Source organism: Mytilus galloprovincialis, chromosome 6, assembly GCF_965363235.1.
Source record: "Mytilus galloprovincialis chromosome 6, xbMytGall1.hap1.1, whole genome shotgun sequence".
In the NCBI taxonomy this organism is placed as follows: domain Eukaryota; kingdom Metazoa; phylum Mollusca; class Bivalvia; order Mytilida; family Mytilidae; genus Mytilus; species Mytilus galloprovincialis.
The window spans coordinates 79,631,433-79,648,049 of NC_134843.1; the positions used below are offsets into that span (position 1 = coordinate 79,631,433).

General features: G+C 30.9%; 2 protein-coding genes across 3 annotated transcripts in view; one reads left to right on the forward strand and one right to left on the reverse strand.

Annotated features, from left to right (window-relative positions):
- Positions 1-16,617, reverse strand: part of LOC143080448 (leucine-rich repeat and coiled-coil domain-containing protein 1-like) — a 99,732-nt gene that overhangs the window by 56,916 nt on the left and 26,199 nt on the right. The gene's annotated exons all lie outside the window — the stretch shown is intronic.
- Positions 10,525-11,871, forward strand: LOC143080449 (FMRFamide receptor-like). Its single transcript, XM_076256303.1, has one exon. It carries the CDS (start codon positions 10,539-10,541, stop codon positions 11,643-11,645), a length of 1,107 nt encoding a protein of 368 aa, XP_076112418.1. The 5' UTR covers positions 10,525-10,538; the 3' UTR covers positions 11,646-11,871.

A 16,617-nucleotide genomic window follows, 5' to 3' on the forward strand; every position in this document is an offset into this window, starting at 1 on the left:
TGAGCTTGTTATTATATATAATTACTTTATAAAGCCTGATTGTGCTTAATTGAGCCTATTTGTGCTTTTTTGAGACTGTTTGTTCTTTGTCGATCCTGCTTGTTCTTTTATTGAACCTGTTTATACCTTATTGAGCCTCTTTATCTTTTATTGAGCCTGTTTTTACTTTATTGAGCTGGTTTATGCCTTATTGAACTGGTTTATAGTTATTGAGCTGGTTTATACTTTATTGAGCCTCCTTAAACTTTGTTGAGCTGGGTTATACTTGATTTATCTGGTTTATACTTTATTGAGCCTATTTATACTTTATTGAGCCTATTTATACTGTATTGAGCATATTTATACCTTATTGAGCCTATTTATACTTTATTGAGCTGGTTTATACTTTATTGAGCTGGTTTATACTTTATTGAGCTGGTTTATACTTTATTAAGCCTGTTTGCACTTAAGTGAGGATGTTTGTACTTAACTGAACCTACTTGTACTTTTATTGAGTCTGTTTATCTTTCATTGAGCCTGTTTATACTTTATTTAGCTGGCTACTACTTTACAGAACTGGTTTATACTTTATCGAGCCTTTTATACTTTACTGAGCTTGTTTGTACTTTATGGAGTCTGTCTATACTTTTTTGAGCTTGTTTATATTTTATTGTGAGCCTGTTGGTACATCTAATCTGTTTAACCTTTATTGAACCTGTTTGTACTTTATTGAGCCTATCTGTACTTAATTAATGCTGTTTTAATTCTTTTGAGCTTGTTGGTTCTTTATCGAGCCTGATTGTTCTTTAATGAGCCTGTTTGTACATCTACAGTAGTCCATTTAAACTTTATTGAGCCTGATAATTTTACACAGGTTAATAAGCTAGATTTTACTAAATTGAGCTTGTTTAATGTACTATATTGAGTTTTTTCCATAACACAGAATCTCGAAAAACTCATGGACCTGTTTTGTGTTCTCTCATTTTAAATTACATTGGCCCTCATGGCCCCCTCTTTGTAAATGTGCATTAGATTAGAATTTTCATAGCATTTTGAATTACCTCATCTTAACAAAATTGCTGAATTTTCTATTTGCACTTCATATTTTAGTTTTCTATATAGAACAGTTTCAGAGTTTACGAAATATCACAGAAAGACTTTTTACAACAATGTAACCTGCCTTAATCAACACCTGAGTATTCCAACATCTTGCTTTATCAGACATATTTTTTTGGACCCAAACTATTCCTATCTTTGCAAAAAAAACCTGAGTATTCTGACATCCTGCTTAATCCGACATTTTTTCTGGTCCCTCAGTGTGACGATAACAGAGGTTACACTGTATATGGAAGAGCTGGAGTATATGTACTTTGTACTCAATGACCTTTCTTTTCCCTTCAGGAAGTTTCTCTTAAAGTAAACAAATTATTCCTTTACCAATTCTCGAACCTAAGAAAAAGTTGCTTCAGGAATATATATTTTCTATAAAAACAACAATGTCATGAAGTTCATTGCATACCAGTTTTAAGTTAAAAAAAACTGTGACAATTAGTTCATAAGGATAAAAGAAGAGTAAAGATGAGAAGACATATAACATCCATGAGTTATTTATCATGTTCATATCTATCACAGATTTCTATAAATCTTACAACATCACAAAAATTACAGACTTCAAAAATTATATGGTCTTTAACAGATTATATCATTCTTTTAATTAGTTTTGTTTGAAGTTGTAGATAATCCATGTTACATTGATCCATCTCAGTACCACATTCACCTTCTAAGAGGAAGTAAAGCTGTTGGAAATGCAACGAATCAAACATTATATATTATTTTATGTCTCTACTAGACAAAAAGAAATGGTCTTAACAACTAGATAAAATTGATAGGACATCAAATTTAATCATAAAAACCAATAAAGTTTTTTTTTTTAATTTTCTGTAATAATGGAATTGGAGATTATTGACATTGAGTATGTTGACAACTGCTGAATCTGAATGAGTCACCAAGTCTCTGTCTTAAAATCTTCTGATGTTGACATTATTAGAAAGATTTTCACACTACTTAAAACACATCTAGATGATAAATCATTACTTTTTTCTCCTTATATTTTATTAAAATAGTAAAAGTTAAGATTTATTTTGAATAATCAAATTTAGAATTTTCCATTTTTGCAAACCTAATTTTGAATTCAATGGATTGGTCTAAGTTAAAAGTTGTTTTTTTCAAGTTCAGTTAAACTACGTCACCTACTCTATACAAAATTAAAAATCACTTCAGTTCTCAGTCAAAGAGTTTGAGGTCCATGGATACAGATACAAATTCAATTTCAAGAATTCTATTATCCTTGATAATGAAGATTGTATATTTTACACATAGCTTAAGGTACTTCACATAACCTAAACCATTTGTCTTCCCCTAGTCTGTTTAGGTTCATTGTAAGGGCTGACAAATTCTATTATAGTTTACAAAACAAGCTCATTGTATTTTATCTATTCAAGGCCACAAAGAATTAGTTCTCTTATATTATTCTAAATTTATCTAATTGGCCACCTAAAGTTGAGATCCTATCATGTATAACAATGTCAACTCTATAAGAACCTCTTCTGCACCCCAAAAAATTATAATCCCTTATAAACTAACCCTAAAACTTATGTTGATATGCATGGTAGCTGCACCTAGAGTTGAACTCCTATCATGTTTATTAATTACATGTATCAATGTCTCCTCTATACAAGTGTCTTCTGTCACCCCCATCCCTCCTCCCTGTCCCATAATTGACAAGGCCTCTTATTACAAAACTTACAAAACCCTTAAACTTATCTGATTGCATGGTCACCTAGAGTTGAACTCCTATCATTTATATCAGTCACTGTATTTATCAACATGCCTTTTGCCACCAAGTGTTGATACTATATAATTATCTTAATAACATTTTTCATCTGTCCATTGCCATAGGGAATTGAATCTGTTAGAATATTAATGTGGATTATCTTTTTGTTTAATGGCAATCATTCTCTTACAACATAAACATACTTTTTTCTACTTGTTTAAAGCCAATTTTGATTATCAATGGCCACACAAGTGGCCTTTCATCTATCCACACAAGTGGCCTTTCATCTATCTACAAAAGTATATGATTTACAGTACTACCTGACATAACGGCCAACAAGAGTTTACATTTTCTATTGCAGCATTAATATGGAACTTTTGACTTCCATTACCAATCTAAATACAACCATTCGGTTTTGCCATGTATTCTTATCTACCTGTATATGACAAAAAAATGATTACTTGCCATTTACTGTTTCTAGCAATAGGTAGTTGTCACCTATAAAAGTTTGGTTTTGCTTCCATTGCAAATGTGGCATTTGTTACCTGTAAAACCAACAGGAATTGATTTTTTTTGCTCAAATACATGTTAAATTGAGTATGGAAATGGGGAATGTGTCAAAGAGACTGTACAAACCAACCAAAGATTTGGTTTGATTGTTGGTGTTTTAACGCCACTTTTAAGCACCGCTTTTGGGCTATTTTGTGGCGGCCAGTTTTTATTGGTGGAGGAAGCCTGAGTGCACGGAGAAAACCTTCAATTGACAATCCTAGTCAATTAAGATTGGAGTTAAATGCACCCGAACGAGCGGGTTTGAACTCATAATCTCTGTGTTGACTGGCTAGTGATTACAGTAGTAACTACTTAGACCACTCAGAGGCCCACAAACCAACCAAAGAGTAACAATAACTTTTACTTAGCATGCATGTCTTAGGTCAAGTTTTCATGCAAATTAGATGTTAGCCACATGTATATGTTGTCACATGCTGTTTATGGGTTGGTTTACTTCCCTATAGATCCACTTATAGAAGAATATACAAGGTGCCATTTTTAATAAAATATTATCAATGAAAATGCATGTTCTATTCATTAACATTAAATATTTGTACCATAAATAGGAAGCTAAATGTAACCTTTCATCATGTTTATAAATTATTTCATTCACTCTACAAATCTAATACTATGTTTATGGATTTCTGATAAATTTTCTAATAAGACAAATCTGGTAAAATTTACACGAAAAATGCCATAGGAAAAATAACATGCAATTGTAGGCAAACCTTAAATATCTAAGATGGCATCACAAAATATGTAAATTAAATTTTTGATAAATGGAAACTTCAATTACAAAACAAATGGAAAAAAATCATTTAATCATAGTACATGAAGCATCAATATAGAAATGATAACAAAAACTGGAGTCAAACGTTGCAGAAATTATCATAATATTTTAAAAGAGCAATTGAATTGTAAACTGATAAATATTATTTGAAATATTAAATGGTTTGCATGACATAGTAATTACAAGACCTAACTTTTCTCTTTTAAGTAGGTTTTTTTATTTTAGACAATCCCATAAAACAAGCTGGTTAGATATAGTTGACTTATCATTTGTGACATGCAGGAAAAATTCATAATTCAATGTACCAGTATAGCAATTTACACAAGTATAAAAAGTTGAAGGACTTTTCAGAAAAAAAATGTGTTCAAGGCATTCTTGTCAAACAAAAAAGCATGGCAAACAACATTCAAAGATAGCTTCAATTGCAAAAACAAATTAAGCAAGACAGCTGAGACTTTTAGACAACATTAGACAACATTATAGTACATGTAGTAGCATTTTTTTACAGACTTTAGGGACATGTGTACCATTAGTTTCAAGTTGATTGGACTTCAACTTCATCAAAAACTACCTTGACCTAGACGGGGGATAGCTGGATGGACAGACAAAACAACAGAAACACGGACCGAAAAACATAATGCCCCTAGATGGGGCATAAAATAACTCAGAGTATCAGATCTAATTATTTCTGTAATGTCCATCTTTCACAGTTACAAATTACCAATAATTGTAAGTAATATTACAAAAGAGCCATCCAGCTCTCATTAATGTCCACATTCTATAACGTTTAAGGCCAATATAATTATATGTGTAACATGACTTTTTATCATCAATATCCATTTTTTTTAATAGAAAAAGACTTTCCATAAACGTTTATAGTTGAAATTGGCCACAAACAAGCTCTGATAAAAAATAAATAATTTTTGCGGCTAACAAGTTCACACAAAGGTCAAACTAGAGTTTGTGGATATTTTCAATATTTGGGCAGCTGCAGATGAAAATAATCTTACGCTATTGGGTGAATATGTATATTGCTTAAGATAAAAGTTCTAGCGTACGCTTTCATAAGTTAAATCTATTATCCGGATTTCCCCAATTTGGTGAATTTTTTTTGGTTTAACTATACACTTGTATTACAATTTCTATTTAAATTTTTCGTTTCAAAACTGTATACTAATACTTTTGGTTTTAATGCTTAACAAATGTATATGATACATATAACAAGAATGTGTCCATAGTACACAGATGCCCCACTCCCACTATCATTTTCTATGCTCAGTGGATCGTAAAATTGGGATCAAAACTCTAGTTTGGCTTTAAAATCAGAAAGATCATATCATAGGGAACATGCATTTTAATTCATTTATATTTTTTGGAGTTTAGTGTGACATCCATTTTCACTGAACTAGTACACATTTTTATTTAAAAGCCAGCTGAGGACAACCTTGATGTGCAGGATTTTCTTGCCGCATTGAAGACCCATTGGTGGCCTTCAGCTGTTGCCTTCTCAAATTTGTGCTAAGTTTCAGTTCATTAGACTTCAACTTCATCAAAAACTATCTTCACCAAAAACTTTAAAATGAAGCAGAACAGACAGATGGATGGACGAACAAGGATGGACAAATGATGAAACAACTGACACACAGACTGAAAAACATAATGCCCCTTAGTATTTGACATTTTAAACTTTACTAAAAATCTATATTCAATAGCACATTTTCCTTACACTACATTACCTAAATACCCCCAAAACAACAAAAGATAGCATATTAATTCACAAAGCTTTCATCTGATTACTATAAATAAAAAGTTGTGTCTTCCGTAACTTTTATTTCCATTCAATCATGTCTTAATTAAAACTGGGAACTTATCTTGAAAGCTGTGAGAAGAATGCATGATCCTTAATTCAATAAATGCAAAGACCCAAGGCCATCTTTTAGTTCTATCTGTAATCTGTTATTAACCAACTAGGTTCAAATACATGATGCCATTCAGATCTTTTTTTAACACTGGAAAGCAATTAAACCAAGAGCAACTTGAATAATAAAATCTCCAGTACATCCAACAAGATTTATCTCAATGATTAAATCATTTTTTTCTTATGGTTGTGGTCTATTTCTTGCATGAAGAAATATTTCTGATATCGACACTGCACAGAGTGTAAGTAAAAGTGATATGAAAAATGTGTTAATTTGATTGGCTTATCCAGCATCATGAAACAGTTATGCAATATTTCCATTGGCTTTTCATTAAGTCATTACATTGATGATTTTCAAAGTTCAAAAAGATGATAATTTTTTCTATGGCAGCGGAGATGTTTACAAATATTAGAAATAGGTTTAACAACTTGTGAGAATTGGATATTGCTTGATATCAACAATATTAATTTAATCTAAGTAGTAGATGCATAAACAAACATCCCAAAGTCCAATTCATTATTATATTAAAATGAGATATCTCAAGTTGATATCAATTTCATTGTTCAATTCTTTATATTGGAATTTACCTACTAATAGCAAAGATTATGTTTTGAAATGGAAAATTACATTAAAAAAAGAAATACAAGGTCCTTAACTATACAAATGGGATGCAATTTTGACAAGTGCGGTTCTATTTGGAAATTGTTTTTTGTCAAACTATATACAGTAATGTCAAAACGTCAGAAGGTAAAAAAAACATTATCTTCCCACACACAAAAAGTAATTTATAGACAAAACAACCTATACTTTTTATCAACCATCTCAATTTTTATTTCAATATCAAAATCTAGAATTTTCAAGCATATAATATTTTGTTATCACAATACAAGAAACCATATATTTTTCCCAAAATAGCCATTTTGATCTTGTCAAACTTGACAACATGTTCATTTCATCCTGTCCATAATTTCTAAAGACATTTTAATATCTTGGTTTCATATACAAAAAAGATGTTTAGAAAATTATTATTTATACTGATCACTGTTCCCAATCTGACTGGACTGATTAAAATCTAACAGCCACCAGACAAACAGATATTTTATGTGATGAAAGACTTTACTGTAACTGCATATAAACTGTGAAACCAGATGAAAATGAAGCTTTCAGTAAACATCAAGGTCAGAAAATCTATGCTTTAAAATGTATTATCAATGATGCAGCAGATTTTAAAATAGCTTCAAGTTCTTTAATGCCTTAATGTATTAAGGCGATTATGTACTAATTATACAGGAATGTTTCTACATATTTGGATATGGGTTAAATGGCACTATGTCCATAAACCACAATCAATGACATTATAGTTGACTATTTCCAGAACTATATACAAGTAACCTTTATCATACAATTCTGTGAAGCAGGTATTTTTCCAAAGAAAGATGTTTAACATCCAATTTGAAAACATTTTGTGAAAGAAAATCACTACTGAAAATCTGAAGCACCTGATATTGTCACATTTATGCATGAATAAAACCATTGCAATTATATCTGAATTAACAGTATAACTTTTACAGTATACTTATCATGTATATACATTAGCTAGATCCAAAGGAAAAACCTTGATGGTCTTGTGCTTGCCTCAAGCTGGTTCAAACCAAACACTTGAGAAAATTTGTAATTGCTGCTTATTTGCTAATCATCCAGCAAAAATGAGCAAAGGAGCAAAAGCAAATACTGGTTGACATGTTTTCCTGTGGAAAATGTATGTTTTCCAAGTATTCATATTAATTTAAAATAATTCTAAACCTAACATACCCTGGAAATAAGTACTGTGGTAAATTACAGTTTCAATTAATAAGGAATATTTAAGTATAATTTGGAAAGTCTATAAGGAATCTAGGGTCTAACTAAATTAAACACAAACTACAAGTTCTTTTAATTCCTTTATATCATGTGACAAATATCATTTAACTGATCATGTCACATGACTTGGAACTACATCATAGACATACCATTATATAGAAATTACCCCATTTACGTTTGTTTCCCCTCCTTACAATACATGTGGGATACAAACTGATAATCTAACTATTTAATTGAGTATAATTATCCTATTGTCTGGGGACCCTATGTACTTTAATGACATTTCATTCTACTGCACTTGGGGTTTTGTTTTTCTAAAAGGTTTTGAATTGTCTTTTAAAAGTACATGAAAGTCACACAAAGATTTCATGACTTGCTTGTCAACATTTAAATGTACTTTCAAATAAATAAGGTTATACTGTTGGTTTCAATAATATAATCATAAGGTTATACTGTTGGTTTCAATAATATCATCTGAATTTGGTCTCTCATCACTTTTATTTCAAAATGTGTCATACATCTGTCACATGTTGCATTTATGAAAATCTTTTATGAAGTGATGTAAAATCTAGAATAACATCATATAGCAGTTGCATTTGCTAAAATTATTAAATATAAAAGACAGATTCTGCCCATTTATTCCTAAATAAAGATTTGAAATTAATATCAGAGCAATCAGGAGTGAAATTTGTAACATAAGAAAAATGTGAATTATGTAATTGAACTGGATTTTAATTATAAGATGAGAATTGGATGATGATTGCAATTTGTAGTGGAAGAAGAGTGGAATTTATAGTGGAAAATGAGTGGAATTTGTAATTGAAGAAGAGTGGGATTTGTAGTTGAAGATTAGTGGAATTTGTAGTGGAAGATGGGGGGAATTAAAAGTGGAAAATGAGTAGACTTTGTAATGGAAGACGAGTGGAATTAAAAGTGAAAGATGAGTGGAATTAAGAGTGAAAGATGAGTGGAATCAAATGTGGAAAATGAGTGGAATTAAAAGTGAAATTTGTAGTTGAAAATGAGTGAAATTTACAGTGGAAGATGAGTGGAATTTGTAATGGCAGATGAATGGAATTTGTTGTGGAAGACGAGTTATTTTGATTTCAACATTTGCATAATCAAAATTACAAAAAGGCGAGACATATCTCTGTGATAACAGTTTATTAAATAAAAGATGGGTGAGATTTTAAGTGGAAGATGGGTAGAATTTTAAGATGCCTTATGGGAGTGGTGTGGATTTTAATACAAAAAAAAAAAAAAAAAAAAAAAAGATAAAAAGTGGATGAAGAGTGGGATCTGTAGTGGAAGATATATGAAATTTGTAATATGAGTAAGAGAGAGGTGTGGAATAATTTGTAACAGAAGGGGAATATAATTTATAAGATGAAAGGTGTGTGTTAAGTGTAAGTTTTGTAGTGGAGGATAAGTGGAATTTGAAATATGAGGAATGAAAAAGAGAGAATTGCTAATACATGTACCAAGGAGTGGGAAAAGTTGTCCTAGTAGTGGAATTTATCACAAGAAGAGTGGATTTTGTAAAACAAGAATGAGTGGAAAACAAGTAAAATTGTTATCTTAGGAGCAATTCATAAAGAAGTAAAATTTATTCCATGAACAGTGGAAAAGTAGAAAAATAAATTCTGACCTAATTTTATACCATGAATAATGGAAAAGGAAAAACAATAATTCTGACCTACTTCTATATTGTTGAATCTTATTACTCATTCAATGAAAAAGAAAAAATTTGTAACCATCCATTATAACTAAATAACTTGAAACAGATGCTATTTCAGATTGAATACTGAATAAATTTTACTTTAAAAAAAACCTAAGCAACATAAATCAATATATTTCTTGTAAGCTTTCATCAACTTTTAATATTTATTGAAACCTATGATAAGCTGGACATACCAACTTCAATTAATTCTAAAGCAGGAATAAGTATCAATGAAAACTTACATAAAAGCATGCAGATTGGGATAAATAAAACATTTTAGAAACTCAGAAACTACTGTGTATGTATACTCTTAATTATCTGATCTGTGTCAGACAAAACAAATATCATTACATTTGTTAACTAATTTCAGGTTGAAAAGTCTCTATGCAAAGTCTAACTGTTGGACTGATAAAAGAACACTACAAAAAAGATCAGTCTTTTTTTTTCAAATTTTCCAAAATCAGTCTTATATTTATATGTATTAGTGCACTTGCATAAGGTGGATTTCTATATGATGCAGATCATATATAACATAATGTATATATAATAAATGTAGATGTGGGGTGCATGTCAATATGACAGAAAGGCTCAGCTCATATATAACATAATGTATATACATGTATAATAAATGAAGATGTGGGGTGCATGTCAATATGACAGAAAGGCAAACAGTTTTAAAAAAAATATTTATCAGTTGAAAGAGCTAAAAAAACTTTTTAAAATTGCATCATTTTTATATTATTTGATTTTGCATCTTTTTTAGATAGTTTGAATATTATAAGCCTACATTTATTTATTCATCAGGTACTAAAATAAAGAATCATAACTTATTGAATTACCAGTAATGCCAATATATAATTGTTTATTTTTTTCAGAATTGACAGTATGGAGCAGAATATAACAAATCTGACAAGTAACCCAGTGGGCATATGTGATACTTCAGAATCTAAAACATTTCAATTCTATGCATGGGGAATTGTGGCGAATATTATCTCTGCTTATGGAATTATTGGTAACATCCTGTCCGTTATAGTGTTACGTCACAGGATCATGCAGAATTCGACATCTTATTATCTCATCTCGCTTGCTATTTATGATACAATCGTACTGTTGTCAATGTCCCTATTTTTAGCGATTCCTACGATTTATTTAGCGAAGGGAGATCTTGAGGATTACTACTATGCTTATATGTACATGCATCCGTTCTGTTATCCTGTTGCACTTTTTGCTCAAACTGGAACAATTTACACCACAATGGCGTTTACAATAGAAAGATACATTGCCGTCTGCAGACCTTTAGAAGCAGCAAATACTTGTACACTTTCCCGAACAAAAAGAGTGATTTGTCTGATTTTTGTTTCATCATTGGTTTACAATTTACCGCGATTCTTAGAATATGAAACTGTACAGTACATTGACTCCAGTAGTAATACCACTCTCCCAAACATAAAGCTTACACAAATTGGGACCAATGAAATTTTCCGCCAAGTGTATTTCATTTATCTAAATCTTTTTACAATGTTTCTGCTTCCGTTTACTTTTCTTGCAGTATTAAACATCCAATTAATTCGTGCAGTCAAAGTAGCTAGAAATGCAAGGATTAAGATGAGTACTTCTGCTTCTAAGGAAGCCAATTTAACGGTAATGTTAATTGCGGTCATCATAGTTTTCTTAGTCTGTCAATTACCATCAATAGCAGACAATATCCTCTGGACTATATTTGAAAAAGGACAATTGCACTGCTCAATACATTACATAAGATTTACAACCATGAGTAATCTTATGGTTGTGGTTAATTCTGCTATAAACTTCATCCTTTACTGTTTATTCGGTAAACGATTCCGTAAAGTATTCATTAAAATCTTCTGCAAATGGAAGAAGACCGAGCCACAATTCAAATATATTATGTATGATAGTGTGGTTATAAACACGGGCAGTCGGAGGGTACTGAACCCTACTAAGTTTTATGACACAGATAGTACATTTGTATGAAAGGAGAAAAACAACTTTACGATGTAAATTACCGTTAAATGAATATGACAAGTAATTGACTGGACAGGAAATACGGTAAAATTGAACACTTAACAATTATATGGACTTGTAACAAATAAAAAACATCATCATGGAACTTTACGCTTGCAATTGAGAGTAGATGACGCTATATAGATACCAATGTCGTCAATTTATTGTTTAATTATAATAAAAATTTGAAACCAGAGTTAATCATTATTTTTATATGTGTAAGATGTTTATTTTATTTTTGTCATATGGACTGAAACAACATGAAATGTATCAATTGAAAAAAAAATTAATAACAAAACAATTAGTAGACTCTATAAGCTAGATCAATGACATCTATTTCCTTTCTTAATAATCTTAAAAATGATGATGAATTTGATATCATTTTGTACAACTTGTTCTGTTAAGAGCCATCTAATCGGTAATTTGTCCAGGTTAATCATAGGTTTCTGTTGATGTTTCATGTAAAGTTCTTCAGGATAAATATTGCATTCATAATTCCACAGGACTATCTACGGTCATTATACTGCCCCTCTATTCTATTTCTTCCATAGCAGCTTCCTCTACTGGTAATTCTTCAATAGTAATTATAACACAGCTATAAATTCAGTTTCTTACTATCATTGTGGCATGTAGGATTAAAGGACATCCTAGAATTGGTTATATTCAGTATAACCATTATCATCCACTTAAATCTTTGCCTTTCGAAGTTTCAGTATTAAGACTACATACCAAAAAGACAGAGAAAAAAATTCTACTTATTTAACGAATTTAACGGTATACCAAAATTTAATGTCAGCTAAACCACACAGCAGAAAAGTTTTATTGTTCTATTAATTTTTCATATTTTTATTGTTTTTTTAATAACAAAAGTTCCAATATTGAAATTTTGACATTCAATTCTGTCAAATCTCTGTATGTTGGAAAACTTTGCAATCAAAGTGCTAGCATGTCACTTATAATATGAATGGTTGATTAAACATTTGTATAAAAAGTCATCTTACCTGATGACTCTTCGGATAATGTCTTTAGATTTTACATGCTGTTATAAACAAATCTATACTGAGCAAAAACAGAGATAGGATTTAAATCTTATTAACCATCAATAAATATTAAAATTAAATTCTTAAAGAGATGAAAAACACTATGAAATAACCACTGATCTTTTTTAACTTGGCACATGAGAAAGCACATTTTAAAAGACTTGATCAACCCTAAAAATCCATTAATAACCCCAATCCTCTTCATAGCAAAATTCTTGATTCCAGACTTTGCTAAGCTTTCATTTACAGGACAGTGGTAACGTAATCTTCAGTCAGCATGTGACTTGTTAACAGAAATGTTTCCAATCTATGGTTTAAATATATCTTATTTCTAAACAAAATGGATTACACATAGTTAAGAAATATCCTCTTCAAATGCCTGTATAATGCCATTTCAAATTCATTTAGTAATTACTAGTTTAACACTACCCTATTCGTCTATTCTTGAACCTTGATTGACGGTTTTTTCACATTTCTCAATAGAAAGCTTAGACTTGTTTACTTCCTGATGTTGTTACTTGTGAGTTAGTCCTGGTGTACTTTGCAATGGAAATATATAGTATTGTCTTTAGTGTGCATGACGCACATGGCATAATTCTGGAATTACCCTCATTTAATACGCTCAAGACCAAAAGTTTTGGAAGACAAAATAATAACTCTGTAAACATTTAAAATCATTTAAAGACCTAAAAAAAAAAAATCCAACATAATTGATTGTAATGCTACTTATTTTATATTTTACAGAAAAAAAGTTTTCAGCTATATATCGATTTTGGAATGGTTTCACTATTAAAGTGAAATTGTGAATATACTGTCAAACCTGCTATCAAGGTCTACTCTATAAAGAGAAAAATGTTATAAGCTTACTCTCTTCTTGTCCCCCTACAGTAATATATTTTTACATTTTTAATTCAATTCAAAGGTCACCTCTCTAATGAGGTCAGTTTTTCCTGCTCTTGAAAATGACCTTTATACACCAGTTTCACTGTATAATTGTTTATAAAGCAGACAACAGAAACCACTTTCACCTGAGAATATAAAGGGTCCAACATTTGAACTAAGTGAGCTACAAAGAAGTAAAACAGTGAGCTATTGAATTTGAATTTGGTAAACATGATGAGCTATGAATCTGAAAAGGCACCACATGGTAAAGTATGCTTACATGAAATCTGATAACAAATTTTAGAAAGCTGTTATTAGTTGTTCAGAAGAACAATATGAAGAAAATTGTTGATATAATATATAACATGTCAACCTTCCAAAAAAAGACTCATAAGTCATTAAAGCTACCAGGCTCATTATTTTGTACAACAGATGCAGGTTTAGTCTACAATAGACTCATCAGTGAAGCTCAAATCCAAAAGTTAAAAGGACAAATAAAGTATTTAAAGAGCATCATAAAAAGCCAAAAAAAAAATTAAATGGTCCCAAGTCTAGATCAGTTGTGAATAAATATAACAGTGACCAAAAGATGATAAACCATTTACACCTTACTCACAAAATGATAAACCATTGACACCTTATTCATATAATGATAAACCATTGACACCTTATTCATATAATGATAAACCATTGACACCTTATTCATAAAATGATAAACCATTGACACCTTATTCACAAAATGATAAACCATTGACACCTTATTTACAAAATGATAAACCATTGACACCTGATTCATAAAATGATAAACCATTGACACCTTATTCATATAATGATAAACCATTGACACCTTATTCATAAAATGATAAACCATTGACACCTTATTCATACAAGAGTGCACACGCTGAAATGTCTCGCCTTCTATACTAATCATTGTAATCAACTGTCACATAAACTTAACATTAACCAAGATAACTAAACAAAGACCAATGAACCTTGAAAAAGAGGTCCAGGTCAGATGAACCATGCCAGGCAGACAGGTACAGCTAACAATGCTTTTATACAACATATATAGTTGACATATTACTTATAGTTTAAGAAAAATAGACCAAAACACAAAAACTTAACACTGTGCAATGAACCGTGAAAATGTGGTCACGGTTAAATAAAACCTGCTCGACTGACATAAAGATCATAAAATATTTCCATACACCAAATATAGTTGACCTATGGCATATAGTATTAGATAAAAAGACCAAAACTCAAAAACTTAACTTTGACCACTGAACCATGAAAATGAGGTCAAGGTGACATGACATCTGCCCGCTAGACATGTACACTTAACAATCATTCCATACAACAAATATAGTAGACCTATTGCATATGGTATGAGAAAAACAGACCAAAACACAAAAATTTAACTATAACCACTGAACCATGAAAATGAGGTCATGGTCAGATGACACCTGCCAGTTGGACATGTACACCTTACAGTCCTTCCATACACCGAATATACTAGCCCTATTGCTTATAGTATCTGAGATATGGACTTGACCACCAAAACTTAACCTTGTTCACTGATCCATGAAATGAGGTCGAGGTCAAGTGAAAACTGTCTGACAGACACGAGGACCTTGCAAGGTACGCACATATCAAATATAGTTATCCTATTACTTATAATAAGAGAGAATTCAACATTACAAAAAATTTGAACTTTTTTTTCAAATGGTCACTGAACCATGAAAATGAGGTCAAGGACATTGGACATGTGACTGATGGAAACTTCGTAACATGAAGCATCTATATACAAAGTATGAAGCATCCAGGTCTTCCACCTTCTAAAATATAAAGCTTTTAAGAAGTGAGCTAACGCCGCCGCCGTAGCCGCCGCCGCCGCCGTAGCCGCCGCCGCCGCCGGATCACTATCCCTATGTCGAGCTTTCTGCAACAAAAGTTGCAGGCTCGACAAAAATGATAAACCATTGACACCTTATTCACAAAATGATAAACCATTGACACCTTATTCATAAAATGATAAACCATTGACACCTTATTCATATAATGATAAACCATTGACACCTGATTCACAAAATGATAAACCATTGACACCTTATTCATATAATGATAAACCATTGACACCTGATTCACAAAATGATAAACCATTGACACCTTATTCATAAAATGATAAACCATTGACACCTTATTCATATAATGATAAACCATTGACACCTGATTCACAAAATGATAAACCATTGACACCTGATTCACAAAATGATAAACCATTGACACCTTATTCACAAAATGATAAACCATTGAAACCTTATTCACAAAATGATGAACCATTGACTTCTTATTCACAAAATGATAAACCATTGAAACCTTATTCACAAAATGATAAACCATTGACACCTTATTCACAAAATGATCACAACATATGACACCAAAAGCATTAGGATTATGAAAATGTTATATTTCAATGAAACCATTTGCCTAACAAATTCTTTCATGTAAAGAAATTCAAATACTTCACATTATAGTAGTAACTGAAATATTTTTACATATACAGTAAGAGAATTCTTTTTTAAAATCAGAAGCCAATAGAACATATGTCTTCCCTCACTTCATTAAATTCCTGTCACAACCCTAATACCATGATCACAGCTGTCTTACAAGACTTAGACAAATTAATTCTACAAATATCAATTCTATTTCACACGTAATTATATTATTCATTATCAAAGGATGGTGTTTTTCTTCGTCTCAACAAGCATTTAATCAGGCCATTATTCAATTATACATTAGCTTAACAGTTTTCATGTTCTAAAGGTTAAACAAAAGAGAGGAATAAAATATTTATTTATTTTTAGTGCTAAATCAATGTAAAACAGTCAAAATAGTATGGTACTGTCAGATAAGAATACAATGCTGAATCAGGATTAAACTGTCAAAAAAGGGACATTTTCAGACAAGAATACAAACAATGTTGAATAATTGTAAAACAGACAAAATAATAGAACACCGTC